Genomic DNA, 21,388 nt, shown 5'->3' with positions numbered 1-21,388 from the left:
CTCCTGACACCAGGGCCAGTGCTCTATCCACTGTACCACCTAGCTGCCTCTGATCCTAAATATTAAAGACATTTGGGTTCTATAAAATCATAATGATGTGAATTGTCCCTGAGAATTGGCCATGGAAGAAGCAGGAAGGCAGGTGTGTGTGTGGGGGGTCATGAATGGACACCTGAGGTAGGTCATCAGAACTGGCATGTCAATTGGGAATTGAACTAAGTTCATGCTGATGTTGGAGCTCATCAGTCATCTCTACTCTGCACATTAGCTGAGGGCTGAAGGCAGGGAATAGGAAGTTAACAGGTAACCCCAAAGGGATTTGGGCTTTAAAACTGGAAGTAATGAGAGAGAGATTGCTTCTGGAAATCAGAGGGATCTGCTGCAATGCAGATATGTTCTAAGGAAATATGGCAACCATAATTAATCCTTCATCATTACCATTGGGACAAGGTCAATATGTTAATTTAGAAGAACAGACAAAGACAACTAGGATCACAGGAAGGTGGGCAGTTATAAAAATTAGTTAAATGGATATACTTAAGACTAGCCAAAGATGACAGAGGATACTGGATGAGGGGCAAGCCCTAGAGTAAGGATTTTGTTTTTTGGGGCAGGGTGAAGTGTCATGGTGGCAAGCAGGTTTTAAAACCCTTCACAATCTGGCTCTAATCTATTTGGTTTATACTGCAAATCAGGAGCAGGCCTTGGGAGCCACTTAATCTGCAGCACCAGTGACTGCTTCTGAAGGTCTCAGCTAACAGATGGCAAGGCATTCTAACAATTGGTCAGATAGAAATTAAAGGGGCCCCTTTGTTTGCATTAGGGGCAGGGCTCTGTTGCATTATTCATATTCAGATCCTGGTCCAATTTCTGGGTGGTAGCCCCAGGGTGAAGAGGAGCATTAGCCCAGCAAAGCTTGTTGCTGTAGTGAAGCAGGGACCCTTGCCACAGATAGGGAAGAAAAGAATGCTTGTGGTCACTCACAGACTATAACATAGGCCAGGAGAATAGTAAATATGCCTCTTCTTATATCATACCACCTTGGGGGCAAAAATGAAAATGTACAGTCCCTAGAAGTATCTCTGAAAATAGCTGCACAAGCTGGGGCTAAAGCTTGGGATAGTGTGCCTTCTACCCTGGGAGCAAACCCCACTTTAGCATAGGTTACAAAAAATGAACAAACAACAGAAAAAATCTGATTATAGAAAGTTACTATGGTGACAGGAAGATCAAAACACACTCAGAAGACAACAAAGTTAAAACTCCTACATCCAAAGTCTTAAAGAAAAATAGGAATTCATCTCAGGTTATAGAAAAGCTCAAAATCTATTTTAAAAATCAAGTAAGAGAAAAAAAAATCAAGTAAGAGAGGTGGAGGAAAATTGGGAAGAGAAATGAGGGTGATACATAAAAATCATGACAAGAGTCAATAGCCTGGTAAAGGAGGTACAAAAAATTTTGAAGAAAATAACACCTTGGGTCAGCTGGGTGGTGCAGTGGATAGAGCACAGGTACTGGAGTCAGGAGTATCTGAGTTCAAATCTGGCCTCAGACACTTGACACTTATTAGCTGTGTGACCCTGGGCAAGTCACTTAACCCCAATTGCCTCAGCAAATAATAATAATAATAATAATCCCTTCCCTATGATATTTATTCTATTATCCATCTTCTTTCATCATATCACTCTTCATAAGGGATTTGCTTCTGTCTGTCCCCTCCCCCACACAGCCCTTCCTTCTTTTGCCCCTCTCTCTTTATCCCTTTCCCCTCCTATTTTCTGCAGGGTTAGAGAGATTACTCCACCCCAATTGATTGTGTACATTATTCCCTCCTTGAGCCAATTCTAATGAGATTGAGGTCTTTGAGTCAATTCTGATGAGTGTTAGGCTCATTTACTGCCCAGATTAATAGATTACTCCACCCAGTTGGGTGTGTCTGTTAGTCCCTCCTTGAGGCAGCTCTGATGATTTTAAGGTCTTTGAGCCTTTTCTGATGAGTGTAAAGTTCATTTCCTGCCCTGCTCCTCTCCCATCTCTTCCCCCACTCCATAAGCCTTTTCCTGTTTCTTTCATGTAGGATTTCACCTCTGCCCTTCCCCCTCCCCCAGTGAATCCCCTTCACCCCTCAATTTAACCCTAAAGATGTCTTCACCTAGCTAAGTGACACAGTGGACAAAGCATCACCCCTGGACCCAGGGGAATCCCAGCCAAAACCCAGCCTCAGACACAAGCCTCCTGTACAACTCCAGGTATGTCTCCTAGCTCCAATTTTTTATGGTTCTCTAGGGTCTTGTATTTGAAAGTCAAATTTGCCATTCAGTTCAGGTCTTTTCATCACAAATATCTGAAAGTCTTCTTTTTCATTAAATAGGAAGGAAGGGAAACAGTTTACAATAGTAATCATGAAAAAGAGAAAAGAGGGAACAATTGTACAAGAAATATTTATAGCAACTCTTGATGGAGGCTTAGAATTGAGAATCAAGGGAATGTCCATCAATTGAGGAATGATGGAAAAAGCTGTGCTATATGATTGTAGTGGAATGGTCTTGTGCTACAGGAAATGACAAACAGGATGATCCCCCAAAAACTTGGAAAGACTAATGAACATCGATGTATAGTGAAGTGAGCAGAGCTGGGAGGACATTGTACATAGTGGCAGCAGTATTGTTCAATGAGCAGTTGTGAATGACTTAACTACTCTCAGCAATGCAATGATCCAAGACAATCCCAAGGAACTAATGAGGAAGCTTACCATGCACCCCTATAGAAAGAACTGATAAAAAGAACACTTGTGGATTGTACATATATAACCTGATTGCAATCTTGTGGAGGGGGGAGGAAAGGGAGGGAGGGAGGGAGGGAGAAAAATTTAGAACTCTAAATCTTATGGAAATGAATGTTGAAAAGTACCCTTACATGTAACTGGAAAATAAAATAAATAAAGAGGAAAAAAAAATAATAACAACAACACCTTAAAAACCCAAATAGGCCAAATAGTAAAAGAGCTACAAAAATCCAAAGGGGAGAAGAATGCCTTGAAAAACAGAATTGACCAAATAGAAAAAGAGGCACAAAAATTCATGAAAAAAATCCTCAATAAAAAGTAGAATTGGACAAATGGAAAAGGAAGTACAAGACCTCACCGAACAAAATACTTCCTGGAAAATTCAAATTGAACAAATAGAATCTAATGATTCCATAAGCCATCAAGAAATAAAAGAAATAATCAAACAAAACTGAAAGGATAAAAAAAATAGAATACAAGGTAAAATATCTTATTAGAAAAACAACTGACCTGGAAAAGAGATCCACATTGTAAAATTATTGGACTTCCTGAAAGCCATCATAAAAAAAGAGCCTAGGGGGCAGCTAGGTGGTGCAGTGGATAAAGCACTAGCCCTGGATTCAGGAGTACCTGAGTTCAAATCTGGCCCCAGACACTCAACACTTACTAGCTGTGTGACCCTGGGCAAGTCACTTAACCTCCATTGCCCTGCGCAAAAAAAAAAAAAAAGAGCCTAGACATCATCTCATCATCTTTCAAGAAATGATCAGGGAAAACTGCCCTGATTTTCTGAAACTAGAGGGTAAATTCTAAATTGAAAGAATACACTGATCACCTCCTAAAAGAGATCACAGAATGAAAATTTGCGGGGACATTATAGCCAAATTCCACAATGTCTAAGTCAAGGAGAAAGTATTGCAAGCAGAAAGAAAGAAAAAATTAAAATATCATGGAGTTACAGTCAGGATTACACGTGATTTAACAGCTTGTACCTTAAAGGATAGGTGTTGGACTATGATATTCCAGAGGGCAAAGGAGTGAGAATTACAATCAAGAATCACATGCTTGGCAAAACTGAGTATAATCCTTCAGGGGGAAAATGGGCATTCAATGAAAGAAAGGACTTTCAAACATTCCTGATGAAAAATCAGAGCTGAACAGAAATTTGTCTTCCAAATACAAGATGAAGAGAAACATACCAAAGCAAACAGGAAAAGAAAATTATAGAGGACTTAATAAGGTTAAACTGTTTATATTCCTACATGGAAAGATAATACTTGTAACTAATAAGAACTTTTTCATGATTAGGGGAGTTAGAAGGAGTATACATAGCTAGAGGGCACAGGTGTGAGTTGAATAAGATGGGATGATATATAAAAAATAAAATTAAAGGGAGAGAAGGAGGAATATACTGGAAGAAAGGAAAGGGAGATGTAGGATGTGATAAATTTTCTCACATAAAAGAGGAAAGAAAGAGTTCTCATAGTGGAGGGAGAATAGGGGGAGGTTATAGGGAATTCTGGAGTCCTACTCTCATTGGTATTGGCTGAAAGTGGAAATAATATACACACTCACTTGAATATAGAAATCTATTTTACCCTATAGCAAGGTAGGAGGGGAAAGGGATAAGAGAAGGGAGAGTGGATTAGGGGAGGTAGTAGCCAGAAGCAAAACACTTTTGAGGAAGGACAGGGTAAAAGGAGAGAGAGAATAGAATAAACAGGGGGAAAATATAATTAGCAATCATAACTGTAAAAAAAATGAAGCAAGTTTTGCTAATAAAAGCCTCATCTCTGAAATATATAGAGAAATGAGTCAAGTTTATAAAAAAAGAGCCATTCTGTAACTGACAAGTGATCAAAAATATACATGTACAGTTTTCAAATAAAGTAATCATTAAACCCCATTGCCCCGCAAAAAAACCCCAACAAAAACAAATAAAGTAATCAAATCTATCTGTAGCCATAAAATGCTCTAAATCACTATTATTTGGAGAAAGGCAAATTAAAACAACACTGATGTACTATGTCACACCTATTAGATTAACTAATAGGAAAGGAAAGAAAAATGATAAATTTTGGAGGAGATGTGGGGAAATTGAGACACTAATTTAACTATTAGTGATTTTCAGAACTGATTCAACCATTATTTTGGAACTATGCCAAAATATTCATAGCATTTTTTTTCTTTCTAGTTGCAACGAATCATAAATTGAGGGGATGCCTATCAATTGGGGAATGGCTGAAAAAATTGTGGCATATGATTGTAATGGAATACTATTGTGATATAAGAAATGATGAGCTAGATGCTTTCAGAAAAACCTGGACTTCCATGAACTGATGCAATGTGAAATGAGTAGAACCAGAAGTACACAGTATCAACAATATTGCAAGATGATAAACTGTGATTGACTTGGCTATTCTCAACAATATATTGATCCAAGACAAGTCTGAAGTATTTATATTGAAAAATACTATTCATTTCCAGAGAAAGAATGAATGGTGTCAGAATACAGATTAAAGCATACTTTAAAAAACTTTATTTGGGAGGGTATTTTAGTTTGTTTTCTTTTACAAAATGACTAATATGAATGTTCATGACTACACATTTATGATCTATATAAATTATTTGCTTTTTCACTGAGGGGAGTAGGGAGGGAGGGAGAGAATTTGGAACTTAATTTTATAAATGAATGTTGAAATTGTTTTTATATGTAATTGGGGAAAAATAAAACACTAAATTAAAAAATAGATTTCCAAACCATTTTTAAAAAATTTCAGCAGATTTCTGCTTGGTAAAAAGGAAACATTTCCTAAAAAGAAGAGCAAAGAAAATATGGAAAAAATATGGAAAGAGGTACCATAGGAGGTAATTTCTCCTCATTAGAGATCAATAAGTTACCTCAGTAGCCTTTTAGTGTAATTCATACCTGAATAATAATCACACTTCTATAACATCCGCAACAAATAGTGATCCATCAAAGTCTTCAAGCAAGCGGAGATACACTACCTCCCAAGGTACTCCATTTCAATATTCAATAGCTCTAATTATTAACATGTTTTCCTTGTGAAAAATGCTATATTGGATAATATGATAGACTTAGTCAGAAATATTTGGGTTCAAATTCCCAAACCTACGTTAGCAGTGTCATCATGAGCAAGTCATTCATTCTCTCGATGTTTCAGTTGCCTTCTTTTTTGTTTTTGTTTTTGTTTTTGTTTTTTAGTGAGGCAATTGGGGTTAAGTGACTTGCCCAGGGTCACACAGCCAGTAAATGTTAAGTGTCTGAGGCCGGATTTGAACCCAGGTACTCCTGACTCCAGGGCCGGTGCTCTATCCACTGCGCCACCTAGCTGTCCCAGTTGCCTTCTTTATAAACGAGGGATAATAATTCTTGTGTACCTAATTCACAGAGTTGTTAAAGAAAATGTATGCTTCTACAGTTTGCAATCCTAAAAATGTTATATAAATGCCATTCTTCTTCTTCTCTTCTTCTTCTTCTTATTATCATCCTCACCACCATCATCATCATAAGATTTGGGGGGGGGGAGTAGCTGGAGCCAAGCAAATACATGAAGAAGAAATTGATGCTCGAACTAACAGAATTCTAAAGAGGCCTGAGGATCAGTGTTCAAGGAATCTCTCAGGAGAAAATTCTAAAAGAATAGAAAAAAATTATGCTTTTTAAAAAAGCAACCAAGAAGACATCAATAAATATTGACCAGAGGTGTCTGCTTTCTTTTTCTACAATTTAGACCAATATCAATGAAAGTATTGATGAAAACATGAAAAGGAATGTGAATTTATGTGTGTATATATAACATATGATATATATACACATACACACTATATATGATATATACACATTCTTTATATCTCTATTTGTATATGTATCCGTATCTATATCTATCTAAAACAGAAGACATGTTTACAGACTTCTTAGTTACAAGTTGACTAAAAGTTATAAAAAGTGAAAGATCTAATTGTGATTTGTTACTTGTTCATTACAAAATAGCAATTGATTGTGTAAAGCTAAATTGAAGTCTTGCTCTCCACCAATGAGATTTCTTTCATGCATCTTTGTAAGATGCCACCCATGCCTCTAACAAAATTACAAAATGTTGTTTCAAAATCATAATCAGAAGAATAACTTTGGTGATACTCTGATACACAACTTTGCTCAATGATACTCATTGTCAAGAAAAAAAAAAGATTACAAAACAGGAATACTCATGCTGAAAAATGTTTTCATCAGTATTTTGGAGGATGCCTTATGTCAAGTTCAGATTGAAGAGGGATGCCCTGTATATGATGAGGTTTTCCAGATACTCCTATTTATAAATTCCATTTTGATAATTGCATCCACCCATAGAACCCTCTTCAATGAGCTTCTTCAATAAGATTCATTGTCATTGAAAGGAGGCTATCTAAGAAATCACAGGAAAAATCAAGTGGATGAAAGCTGCATATTGCTCAATCTAAGACATGAATGGGCAGGCCATTAATTTCTCTATCTTGCCAGATACCATTGATAGGCAGCTGGAACCAGATTGGAGTAAGAGGAGGAAAACAAGGTAGCTTACATTTGGCAGACTGTGAAACACTTTCAATAACCCCATGTTCTTTCATGTATCTTTTGAATTCCAATATTCTCTAAAGTCTGGTACTCTTGTAAAATCATAATCTCAAGAATCAAATTATAGATATGCCAAAAGGCAGTGGAAAGATGAAGAATTGGTTTAAATATGTCATAGACAAATACTAATGATGAGTTGCACCCAAGAATCAAAGAGTTATGAGGGTGGGAAAGAGCAAAAGACATCATCAATGGTATGTTATCATCAGAAAAAAAGAGGAGGAAATATGGCATGGTTGATAGAGGGAGGAGGGATAGATTTTGGAACTCAAAACTTAAAAAAAAACCCAAATGTTAAAAAAATTGTTTTTAACATATATTGGGATATATATATATATATATATATATATATATATATATACACACACACACACACACACACATGTATATATATGTATGTATATATGTATACATAGAGAAATACACACACACACATATATGTAATGGGGAAAAAGAAAAAAAATATCATTCTAAGAAGGGGTTCATAGGCCTTACACTGCCACAGAGGTCTATGACACAAAAGAACTAAAGAAAACCACCACTCTATAAAGTATTTATCAAATACTATAGACAGTAAGGAGAGACAATGAGAAACACAGGTAAATTGTGACTTATACCACTGAGTCAGAGTACCCACCCTGATGGGATTTCTGATGTAGAAAAGTAAGGAAACAGCTAGAGGAGAGCTACTCAGTGTGCATTCAAGCCTAGTTTATGAAATGAGGGCTCTATCACCCGGGATTAACCCTCACACATTTCATTTTGCATGGGGATGCTGCTACAAAGCATCATTTCCCAATCCAAACCACACTTTGTGATGACATTATTTTTAGTGCCCACGATGGACTTCTCAGGCTGCCTCAGTTTCAGCTGGTGCCAGTAGTTTAAGGAGCAATGGAGAGGGGGCAAGTCAGGGGATGGAGGAGTTGGTTAGAGGAAGAGTGAAAAGAAGGAACAAAGAGGTTTTTTTATTATTTAGAAATTTTAATCAGCATTTTTGAGAGTAAACACTTTGTGAGTCAATAAAAAAAAATTGTTTAAACCAGTATCAGTCCATGGAAAATCCTCGGAAATATATCACACAATCCCAGCTTTGCCTTCTGTTCCCACATAAAGCTGAAAAAACAATATATGGCCAAAAGATTGGGTGGACACCACACAGAGCCAGCCCTAAGGTGACCTGGGAAATAGGCCAAATTGTCTTCATTATCTTTCCAACTTCCTCCTATCATTACGGTTTCCCTTCTCATTCCAGGCACACCTTCTCAAATCCTCCTCACACCCCTTCTATAACCTCTTCCAATGGTATCCATATTTTTATAGGAGACTCTCAAAGGCAGAAAAATCCTTCACAACTCAAAAGAATAAATCCATGACAACTTCAGAACTGGAATCTATCTAATTATATTTGTGTCTTTCTACTTATGTACCTATGTACCTACATACCTACATACCTACCCACCCATCCATCCATCCATCTATCCATCCATCCATCCATCCATCCATCTATCCATCCATCCATTCATCTATACATCTATCTATACATCTATCTGTCTGTCTATCTATCTATCTATCTATCTATCTATCTATCTATCTATCTATCTATCTATCTCTTTTAGCCAAGGACCTTGAGAAAATCACTTAATATTTCTAGGCCTCTGTTCTCTTATCTGCAAAATGAAAGTGTTTGAGTACATGGTCTCTAAACTTCTCGCCAGCTCTAAATCCTGTTCAATGATGAGAATAGTAGTAATAACTAGCACTTAAATAGGATTTTAAGGTTTACAAACACTTTGTAGATGTTGTTGCATTTAATCTTCACAAATATTTGTTCTTGAGTCATTTCAAGTCATGTTCTACTCTTCATGAACCCATTTGGGGATTTTGGGGCAAAGATACTAGATACTGTTTCCTTCTCCAGCTCATTTTACAGATAAGGAAGCTGAGGTAAGCAGTGTTAGGTAACTTATCTAGGGTCACACAGCTAGAAAATGTCTGGGGACAGATTTGAACTAGGGAAGATTAATCTTCCTGGCTTCAGGTCTGGCACTCTATCCACTGAACCATCTAGCTACCTCACAATGAGGTCTATTATTTTATCCATTTTATGGATTAGGAAACTGACTTCAAGGGAGGTTAAAAGACTGCCCAGAGTCTCATGGCTTAAGGAGTATTTGAGACAAGATTTGACCTCAGGTCTTTCTGACTCCTAGTCCCGCAAGAGCCACCTGATTATTATATAGATTTTACAATTGTATCACATAACCGAAGAGGAGGTGAGGGTGAAGAAAAACTCTTGATTTAGAATTATTTTGCAGTGCTCAAAATAGAAGTGAACATTTCTGGTATGGAAAAGGAAGTATGATATCAAAAATATTTAGAATATTAGCAATACACCACATATACACACACACTCACATATATATATATTTAAATAGCACTGAAGTATTAGGCACCTTAATTACAGAAAAATAGCATTTACATTTTTGGGAGATAGCATGATCCTAAAGATTTTTTCCTTTAGGCACATTGAATGGAGAGTTTTGACATGTGAAAATAGAAATGAACAATCATCTTAGAGTTTGCATTAGTTTTTATTTTTACCTACCAGAGAACCATATGAAGAAATTAGGTATTAATTGGGGCCACAGAAATATATATATCAAGAGAGTGGAGATACATAAGTAGTAATGCACATGAGGATGTTTGTGTGTGAGTAATAGCTACTCGAAAGTTTATTATTCTCCAATGTGATAATGTTATAAGTTAAATTTCCCAGGGTTGTTACAATCCTGACTTCTTGGAAGCCTTTTTAGTAGCCAATGTAACTGCCAGTTGGATTGGAAATATCTTTGATAAGAACTAGGGATCCAAAGTGACATTCATCATAAACACAGCCAATCATATCTGTTTAGTGGAAAACTAAAATTGGTTTCAATATGGGGGATACATAATGAGACTCTCTGATCATACACAACAAGCAGTCATGGTCCTTTGTCATGTGACACAGATATTTACCTCCCCCCCACACACACACACCCTTGCCACCCTCAGTTCTCTGAAAGAAATTAACATATTATAAGATTCAGTTTACTACTTGTTTAAAATCTTTAATGAATGGGAGCTATGGGGGGGAAAGTAAATTTGATATTGTTGGAGCTCACAGCGTATCAAAATATTCATGCTAGTATTTCCTTGCAAAGAAAAGCTCAACTAGCAATCAGTGCATGCTTCTATACCCTAACGGCCAAAAGTGAAATATCTTAATTAATTTCCTTAAGAAAGACAAGCTACTCAGGGCACCTTGAGCAATGTGTCTTTTAGAAACAATATTTAGATCCAATAGATGCATTTCACATCACATTCTCTTGGAAGTAATGAGGATCAGTTTGATAAGTGAGTGTAATGAGTATTCAAATTTAGGCAGCAAATTGCTTCAACTACCCAGGAACATTTGAACCTCATAGTGATATCTACTTCTTCAACTGTTCCTGCCCATCTTCTGTCACACTTTCTCACCCAGTTCCAGGGCTTCTGGCTGACTTCTGGATTTTGTTTCTTGCCTTCCCTAAACCTTGATATTGTGGTTCTTGTTATAGCTTCATTTATGTGGCTTTTAGGGTAGCTATCTGCTGTAGTGGATAGAGAATTGGGCTTGTTGTTTGTAAGACCTGAGTTCAAATCTTGCATCAGACACTTTATATTATGTGACCCTGGACAAGTCACTTATCCTTGTTTGCTTTAGTTCATAAGCATTCCCATGATCTTTTTAAAGCCTAAATAATCATATTTTATTGCAGCCTGAACCCCATGGTCAACTATTTCAACAATGCTCTAATAGTTCTAGAATTCTTTTCTTTCTCAAACAACAAACATTGATGTTGCCTTGCAACTCAGCAGGAAAAGTAGCTTAGATACCAGAAAGGTCACAAAGAGATGACCATGACTGAAATGACCAAACAACAACAACAAGTTGCTTTTTAGGGCACTGTTTGTCTTATTCTACTCTATCTAGAATTACCAAGTCAGTCAGGATCATTAAGCCAACCTAGACCCTTGCACCTGCCTCTTCCTCCTTCTTAAAGTTAGCTTATCTGCTTCTAGCTATCTACTTTGTATTACAATCTAATGTTCTAGGGCAGGTACTAACATAGGGGATTAAAACAGATTCTGTAATTGCCAGAGAAAACCCTGATATTCTGAACAAATATCACCCAGTTCTATGACACTTAAAAAATCCCCCCTTCCACTAACAAGAGTATCTGCCTAAATGTTTACTCCACTCATCCCCTCCCTGGACCTCGGCAACTTCAGCAGCAATCCTCTGCAATTGGACCATACAATCTCTGTCATATACCAGGAGAAATTAACCTACTCTCCTTTTGAGTCTTTGGAATTCCCCCACTTGCGGGCCCAGTCATATTGGATGAAGTGAGTGCAAACTAGTTTCCATAGAACCATTAGTATACTGGTGTACACCCATCCCCCTTGTGCGCAGGGTCACAGCCCATACTATCCACCTTCACAAACTCAATCAGCCCCTCTTGTTATCTACTTGCCACTATGTACTATTCCTACTTTTTGTTCTAGCACCTCTTGCTCAGAGATCCTAGAATCAAGTGTCAATAGTCCTATTGTATTCTGGAGTAGGGTAATGCCTCAATTGACCATCCCAATAAAGTCAACATACTTTGGGATTTTATTATTTATTTACTTTAGTTGTTTTATATTGATTAATGCCTCTCTCATTAGACTGTAAGCTCCTTGAAAGCAGGTACTGTTTTTGTCTTTTTGGTTTGTGTGTTTGTTTTGGCATCCCTAACACCCAGAAGAATGTCTGGCACACAGTAAATGATGGTTGACTTGTCTATATTATGTACAATGAAATGGAAGCCCAAAGCAATCAAGTCAACCAGCATTTTGGGTATTGGAAGAGGCCAAACAAAAACTACTTGGGCCAAGGTCACAGTAAATTCATGATACAATGAGGATAGAACCATAGACACTGAACTATCAGTTCAATGGTCTTTAGTTATTTGGCAGAGACATTTGTTGGGAGGTAAATAAATGGTTAATTCAGTGTAGTTTTCATGATGTATTTACCAGCCTACCATAGTAGAGGGTAAACACCCTGAATACAAGGCCTGTTTTTTGTTTTGAATTTTTGCTCAGTGTTTTGAATGTAGTAGAGACTCAATAAATACTTGCTGGACTAAATTTTATTCAGTTTCCCCTTCCTCTTCAGTATTTGCTAAAATACTTTGTCCTAATCTACCTCTTAGCTAATTCTCTTTGGTTGAAGAAACAGTCTGCCCCCGATAATTTCCCCATAGATTTCTTCTTTGTTCATGAAAACCTTGAGTCATCCCACTAAATTTAACATTAAAGGGCAAAGCAGCTTCATAGACCCTCATATGAGAGCTTGAGACGTTAGCTGAAGTTGTGAGGGCCACTTAGTTGTCATAGACATTTTTGGAAGGACTATTTACTCTCTGGGCTTCTGTTTCCTCATCTTTAAAAAGAGAAGGTATATTTATTCAGTCAGGTTACCTAGGTGGTATCAATGGATAGAGCACTGGGCCTGGAGTCAGAAAGACCTTTGTTCATTGTGTTCTCAGGCACTAGTTTATTAGTGGCCCTGAGGAAATCTTTTGAGCTCTGTCCTGCACATAATTCCACTGGAGAAGGAAATGGCAAACCACTCCAATATCCTTACCAAGAAAACCTCATGGACAATATGGTCCATGGGGTCACAAAAAGGAAGACAAAACTGAAGAACTGAACAACATGATTCATACATTCACAAAGCATTTGCCAGACCCTACTATGTTCAAAGCATTATGGTAATGAGTTCAGAAGATAGCATTGTTAATATGCTAGGCACCAAAGAGAAGTTGACCATGATTCAGGGCCTACCTGCTATCAGTTTTCACTAAATTAGTGGTGTCAAATTCAAAAAGAAATGGGGCCCACTAATCCATAAATGATAAAAATAAGACAGTTCCTGTCCTCAAGAAATGTATAGTCCATTTTGGGGGGAGGGAAGAAACATACACAAATAAATATAAAACTATATATGGACAAATATGAAATAATTTGGGGGTGGGGAAGGCAACGCATTAACATTGCACAAAGGGCCTTCATGGTCACTCTAGCTTGAAGCTTCCGGTTCTTGGTTTTTGAAACCACTTTTTAGGATTTTCTTAAAATCCCAGACAAATGAGTTTTCTAATCTCCAGTGTTAATTTCTAGCTAGAAAGTACAGGATTTTTGCCACTTAGCAAGAGTTCATTTTCATAGAAAATATTCTAGGAGAAACGAGAATGTGTTTTCAGAATTCCCAAATGATCAATGGCTAAAATAATCCCAAATTCATCCAATAAGCAGGCAGTTTTTAATTTTATTTATTTATTTTCACAAACATCAAAACATTCCAATTTCAGGTTACATGTTCAGGTGACTCTGGTTATTTCATATATGTTAACTACTGTTAATATGCTAGGCATTGTAGAGAAGTTGACCATGAATAAGGGCCCACCTTCTAAGAGGTTTCGCTCTAAATTAGTGGTGTCAAACTCAAATAGAAAAGGATCCCCCTAATCTGTAATAATGATCTTTTAGGTCATATACTGACTTTGCTTTAAAATATATTATCTATGTTTTGTTGTCTTTTTATTTGTTTAATTAAATATATCCCACTCACATGCCCCACATTTGCCACCTCTCCTCTCAATTGTCATTGCACATACCTCAAGATGTAGCTCAAAATTATGCTACGAAATCACTGTCAGGGGGTATAATCTTTAGATTATTCCTCTAGTAGTTTTGGCATATTTATTTCTGCATTATTTATCATTTTACCTACTTAGAATCATAATATTATGGATTTAGAACTGGAAGGTCCTTTGCTGATACTCTTGTCTAACGATCTCATCTTATGGATAAGAAACTGAGGGTGACAGTAGTTGAGTTATTTGTCCAACATCACAAAGTTAATAAAGTGCAAATAAATTGCAAAGTGTGGATTTGTCTGATGAATCCAAATCCCATGTTCTTTCCCCTGTAATATATTTCCAACCAGGGCTAGGAATATAATCTTAGTTAGTAGCAAACCATTATTTGCTCTACCACAAACTAGCTGATAGCAGTAGGGAATCAAATCCATAACATTATTTGTTAATAATACACTGTTGTAAGTGGAGCTGATCTATTGTCCTTTCTGGTTAGGAGGTTTCTTTGATTAGCTGGGCTTTTGGAGGGTTTTCAAAGGGAGTGTAGGAGTGAATGCACCAGAAGTAGGAGGCTACACAGGCACATGGGATTTACCAAGCCAGAGATCGAAAATACAGAAGTAAGATGCTAGGCAAGGGGCTGAGAACAAGTCTATTTTTCAAAGTCTGTTGTTCTGTTTCAGAATTATACACTATAGTGCTCCTTCTGGATCATTTCTTTGCCCTCGTGTTAAAAACTGTACTGAATTGATGTTTTGAATTCAATTAAAGGCCATAGATTAGTTTATTCTCACTTTATTATTATTTTTAACTCTAAAGAAGTATTTTAAATTCTACATGGAAGTTACTAAAATAAAAATATAAGTACTAGGATAAAAAATGAAGACATGAGTGTTCACCAATTTGTTAAGAAAATTCAACCAAGATATTTCTATCTTTTTTCCCTTCCTGTCATCCTACTTGCTAGAAATGGAAATACACACACACATAAACACACACACACATATTTAAAAGTATGTAATTTATATATTATAATTGAAATTGTAGAGAAAAGAAGCTGCTAAGCCCATATGAAAAAGATTAAGAAAAAACCCCAGGAGATATCAGGCAGTCATGTATTTCAAGTAGCATAGAATGTTCCACTGCATAGTTTTTCAAGTCATCATGGACTGTAGGGACATTTTAACTGGCTACCAAGAGGGTAAGAATGTCACATAACCAAACTTCTCACAACTGTGATTTCTGCAAGAGTGGTCATGGAGCCCTTTAGCTAGTAAGTGAAGCTTGGGAGAGAAAACAATATGTGATGACAGGTTATGCAATATTTGGAGCTATGATTGGTTCATTCCTTGCAGAACTCACATCTTAAACTCTGTCATGTCTCCTTTGAAGGCTCTTTACCAACTTAGTGGTTTTTTTAACTGTGAACTATTCATCCTGCACCCAACTAATCCCACTACCCCAGCTTTATAGACACTATCAAGGTCTATCAACAATTCAAATTAAGTCCCTCAAAAATCTAATCTTCCTGCATGACTCCTCCTGTGGCTGTCTTCCCTCTCATATTAAATAATGTTTCCATAAGTGTAGCCAACAAGTATAAGTAATTTAAGACTTGCAAAGCATTTACATAGCATATCTCATTTGGCCCTCACAACAATCCTGGGAATTGGACCTATTCATATGGTTATCCTCATTTCTTGATAAGAAGACTGAGGCTAGTGATATGTTTCCTGACTGCCTAGCTAGTAAATGTTAAAATAAGATTTATAGTCCAGCTCTTTCCAGTGTCCAACAAGCCAAGAGTCTTTATCCCACTCTGCTTGCCATATGGCTAAACTCCAGGCAAGGAAACTTTGAGTTATAACTGTCTTTTGGTCCATACTTCCAGGATTAATATCTTAAACATTTCATATCACTCTCAAATCTATCCCTGCACTATCTTGACAATAAAGACCTTAGTCAAAGCCTTATGAAAAAACCTCTTGCTCAGACCTCTGATTCTTAAAAACTGTAACTGAGATGTAGTATTAAATGGAAAAGTCACTTCAGAAATGCTTGTTCTTTTTTTGTAAATTAAAAATGAAATAAGAAGTTTTTTTTTAAAAAAAAACACAATATATAGGAGGCAAGTGATGGCATCCACAGCAAGAGTTATCCAATTTGGGGGCAGCTAGGTGGCACACACTGGTCCTGGATTCAGGAGAACCTGAGTTCAAATCCAGCCTTAAGATACTTAAAACTTAATAGCTATGTGACCTTGGGCAAGACACTTAACCCTCATTGCCCTGCCCCCCCCCAAAATCTCCAAAAACAAATTTATCCCATTTTTATTTAAGCATTTAAGTGACATTCCAAAAGAGTGGACTTCTAGATAATTGAGGCTTAACCTCTTACTTCTAAAACATAAAAATTACTTTTGATGGAAATCTTCCTCAAAAGGACATACTCATTATGTGCTAGGGATCAGGTGGCTCTTACATATGGCCCAGACCTTGCTCTTTAGAAAGGAAATTTTTATATTCTTTTCTACCTTAATAGTACTCTCAACAACCTTGATGTTAGGGTCATCATCATGCACTCAATTATCATATTGGGCTTAATGCAGTAATGCCCTTGGACACTATAGCATGAAGCACTGCCATCTTCCCCGTATTGCTGTAGTTTTCTGTTGCCTATTTTTCCTTTATTCTCCTTTTGCTATGAGTTATCTTTTCTCAGGTGCGGTCAGTATATCTGATTTTAGCAGGCAGGAAGTATCAATGAAATGGAAGTCAATAATGACAAATTGTGGCCACATGCATGGATGAACTGCGGTAAGGTAGCTAACTAATATTCTTATATGAGGGAATCATGTCTCATTATATATTTACTCATGTATTCATCATTAATTCACTAATTCATTCTTTCATTCATGTATCCATGCACCATTTATTAATTATTCACTCATCTATTTATTTAGTCATATCATTTTTTCATTTGCTTTATCTCTTTATTTATTTGCCTGTTTGCTTATTTATTTGTTCACTCATTTATTCACTTATTTAATTGTTCATTCATTAATTTATTTATTCATTTACTTATCTATCTATCTATCCAGCTATCATATATCTATCTATCTGTTTATTTACAGAAAACTTTTAAAGTTGGAGATAAACCAAGCTGGACTGATGGTCCCTAAACTCTTAGGCTATTATTCTAGTACCCAGGAAATTGATGGGGCCAGACAGGGTGGTGGAGGTATGAGGTTTTGTTATGTCAAAGCCATGAAGTTGCTTTCCTGGTGCATTATTATTTGTTTCCCCTTGACACACAGAACTCTTTCTGGGCCTCTATCCCAAAGAAGAAAAGTACCCTATGTACAAAAATATTTATAGCAGTTCTTTATGTGGAGGCAATGATCTAGCAATTAAAGGAATGCTCATCAACTGGGGAATGGGAGAAAAATTATGATATACGCAGATAATTGAATACTGTTTTGCTTTAAGAAGCAACGAAAGGAATAGGTTCAAAAAAACCCTCTGAAGATTCATATGAACAGAAAAATACTGAAGTCAGCATAACCAGAACAATTTATATTATAATAACTTGGAAAGAATTAAGAACACTGATTAACACATGGACCAACCATGATAAGGAATGCCATTCCAGATATAATTTTTAGACATGTCCAATGTGGAATTAAAAAAAAAACACCCAACAACTCATGATTATATAACTTTGTTACAATGGTTTTGTAAGGTAGATAGTTTGTGCAGCAGAAAGAATGCTGGATTTGAAGCCGAGTTTGAATCCTGTTTCAGACACTGGATGTGGAGGCAAGTCATTTCAATGTTGCAGTGTACTCTATGTCTGAACGCTTTTCCTACTGACACTATGTGTATTTGTGGGAAGTGTGTTATAGGTTTGTTGAGGGGAGATGTTTTATAGCTATTGTTCTTCTGGTGTTTTATCAGCAAATGTCTGTGTCTTCTTGCTGACTATTAAAGGTAAAGACATTTGAGGGGGCTTTTAAGCTATTGCTTTAGGAGTTCATACCCCTACATACCTTAGAGCTGTTTAACCTTATTCCAGATTTCCATCCCAGCTCTAGAGGATTCAACCTCCTAGTGCAAATTATAAATCTCCAAAGTAATTATAATCACAAATTATCTATAATCACAGATGAAGAATGAGGCTAACTGGACACAGAGAAAGAACTGATTAATGGAACTACCTATAGAATATGTTGGGGCAGCTAGGTGGCACAGTGGATAAAGCACCGGCCCTGGATTCAGGAGGACCTGAGTTCAAATCTGGCCTCAGACACTTGACACTTACTAGCTGTGTGACCCTGGGCAAGTCACTTAACCCTCATTGCCCTGAAAAAAAGAAAAAGAAAAAAAGGAAAAAAAAGTCGGTATCAGGGGCAGCTAGGTGGCATAATGGATAAAGCATCGGCCCTGGATTCAAAAGGACCTGAGTTCAAATCTGGCCTCAGACACTTGACACTTACTAGCTGTGTGACCCTGGGCAAGTCACTTAACCCCCACTGCCTCACAACCCCCCCCAAACAAGAATATGCTTACATACATGTGCATATACATGTACATATATACCCATACACACCTATTTTTGTCTATTGGTAGCCATCTCTACGGTAGGAGGGGGGAAGAGAAAAAAAGTGGAAAATTTACATAACTACTTTATTATATATTTAAAAGGAATAGCAAGTTGTAGATAACAGATCTGTAGTTTTGTGTGCAATAATCTTTTTTATTATACTAGGTTATGGTAATGATTATTTATTCCATGAATTAAAAATAATTTTAAAAATAATATTAGAGAAATAGGAAAGATTTTTTTCACTCTAGTCTTTTTTCCTCAACAGTCTAGTGTAGCCTTTTTGAAAAGGCTATTGAATTTTGTGTTTCTTTTTTGGGAGGGTCATGAACTTCCCCCCTTCTTTGTAATAAAGGAAAGTTCTCTGGGAGGGGATGCAGAGTGGGATCTCCTGGGAAGTATAGGTAATAGAAAAACAAAAGGTACCAATGAAAAGTTTTAAGAAAAAAATAATGTAAGGTGTATGTTAGGTACTCTATTGTTGACATCAAAATAAATTGCAGAGGTACTCCTCCCGGTCCCCCCCCCCCCCCCAAACACACACAAACATACTCTAACTTAGTAATGCTGCTAGTTGTCTCAAATGATACAACTGAAAATAACTGAAAAAAAAACATTTTCTGGGAACCTACACATGCCAAATTTTCTATTTAAGAGTAGAAACTTCCCATTTCTTAAATGATTGGTTCCACCTTGTCTATGATCTCAGCAATTAAACTAAACTTTCTTAAACAAGATTGATCCCAGAATAATCATGATTCCTGGACTGAAATAGTTATTCTGAGTTCAAATAATGCACAAACTTTCTTTCTAGTTCTTTACTTTAGAATTTTTTGGGGGTGGGGCAATGATGGTTAAGTGACTTGTGCAGGGTCACACAGCTAGTAAGTGTCAAGTATCTGAGGCTGGATTTGAACTCAGGTCCTTCTGAATCCAAGGCCTGTGCTTTATCCACTGTGCCACCTAGCTGCCCCACTTTGGTTTAGAAATTATTTGAAGCTTATGTTCCTTTTCATCCCTAACATAATTTTGTCCAAATACCTAATAAGAAGGTGTATAGATTATTTTTTTAGATAATTAAAACATACGTAAATGGCCATACTTAAAAATAATGAAAAATAAATTAAAAAGGAAATAAAGAAGAAAAATAATACTTGGAAAATGTCTAAAAATGGAGAATTCATGATTAATTAAAGGATAAAGCCAAGGTAAATATGAGTAGAGTGTCAAATAACACAAGCCAAAGTTAAGTATAGGCAAATACAATGAGAACAATATTATTTCATATAGGATATAGCATCCTTGGTCTTTGGTATTATCTTTAATACATCCCGCCGTGTAATTAAATGGGGAAGGTAGGAGCACAAAAAATCTCCCACTTTTTAGGTAAAAAGTACTCACTTTCTTGATGGTGCATTTCTTTTTGGAGCTTTCTAAGATCATAATGTGGTATCTCAGCTTTGAATATGGAGGTGAGAATAGTATCAAGTTCTTCTAATGAGCCCTGTTTCAAACAAGTATGGGGGGAAAAGTTTAATAAGTGCTATGATTACTTGCAAATGACTTCATCTTCATTGCAATACAATTTTAATTTATTAAATGGCATTCTATAACTTTTAGTTATATTAAAATACTTATATTTATATATAACAAGTATCACATAATATTAATTACATAATATTTAAATGATACCAATATACCTTTTTAAAGCAATTCTAAAAGATAAATGAGTCTCTCATCACATTAATTTATTTATTCATTAAACATTCATTAAGCATTTGTTGTATACAAACATAATTTATATATATGCATAATTTATAAAAAAACAATTCCTGACTTCATTGAACATAAATTCTCACAGATAAAATATTGATAACTGAAACATGTGAGATTGCATAATTACGTACTATAGGCTTGCCTAAATCACTGATGTGAAAAGGATATTATTTTATTAATATCTCACCCCTGAAAAAAGAGGTGGGGCAAACAAGGAGAATGTTCTATTGACTTTTAAATAGAGTTAGTAATTTTATTGTTTTACTTTATTAATATTTTTTACAAGAGATCTCTCCGAAAGTGGGGAAAAAACTTTAAATGGCACACCAAAATAAAATACATCAACAAAACTTTAAAAAATATATTACGTGGTAATTTCACTATAAATGTGCAAAAAAAAATTGTATTGTGAAAACTCTGAAAAGAAAGAAAAAAATAATTCCCAAACTGGAGGGATGAGGGAAGGCTTCATGGTAGAGATGCAATCAGTTTTGTCTAATAATTAAAATCTGTGGAAAAAAATAGACATGAGAAGCATGGAATTTTGTTATTATCTAATCATTTTTTCCTCTAATACTTGGTAACTATGAAAGATAAATTAATTAAAAAACCATGATAATTTATATCAAGAATAAATATTTTAAAAATCTAAATACTGAGTAAGTAAACAAGGTTGTCAATTGTTTTTCAGTCATCTTGAAACTCTGACCTCTTTGGGGAGTTTTTTTGTTTTGTTTTGACAAAGATAGTGGAATGTCTTGCTATTTCCTGTTCCAGCTTACTTTGCTGATGACAAAAGTGAGGTAAACAGGATTAAGTGACTTTCCAGGGTCACATAACTAGTAAGTGTTTGGGTCC

General features: G+C 36.1%; 1 protein-coding gene across 2 annotated transcripts in view; it reads right to left on the bottom strand.

Annotated features, from left to right (window-relative positions):
- Positions 1–21,388, bottom strand: part of BANK1 (B cell scaffold protein with ankyrin repeats 1) — a 426,375-nt gene that overhangs the window by 233,597 nt on the left and 171,390 nt on the right. For both annotated transcript variants that reach the window (XM_043969578.1, XM_043969579.1), the window contains exon 6: positions 20,156–20,258. In XM_043969578.1, the coding sequence (XP_043825513.1) occupies positions 20,156–20,258 (103 nt within the window). The remainder of the gene's footprint in view (positions 1–20,155; positions 20,259–21,388) is intronic.

The sequence above is a fragment of the Dromiciops gliroides genome, chromosome 6, assembly GCF_019393635.1.
Source record: "Dromiciops gliroides isolate mDroGli1 chromosome 6, mDroGli1.pri, whole genome shotgun sequence".
NCBI classification, from domain to species: Eukaryota; Metazoa; Chordata; class Mammalia; order Microbiotheria; family Microbiotheriidae; genus Dromiciops; species Dromiciops gliroides.
Note: the sequence above shows the minus strand (reverse complement) of the source record. Positions and strands in the feature narration are given on the sequence as shown.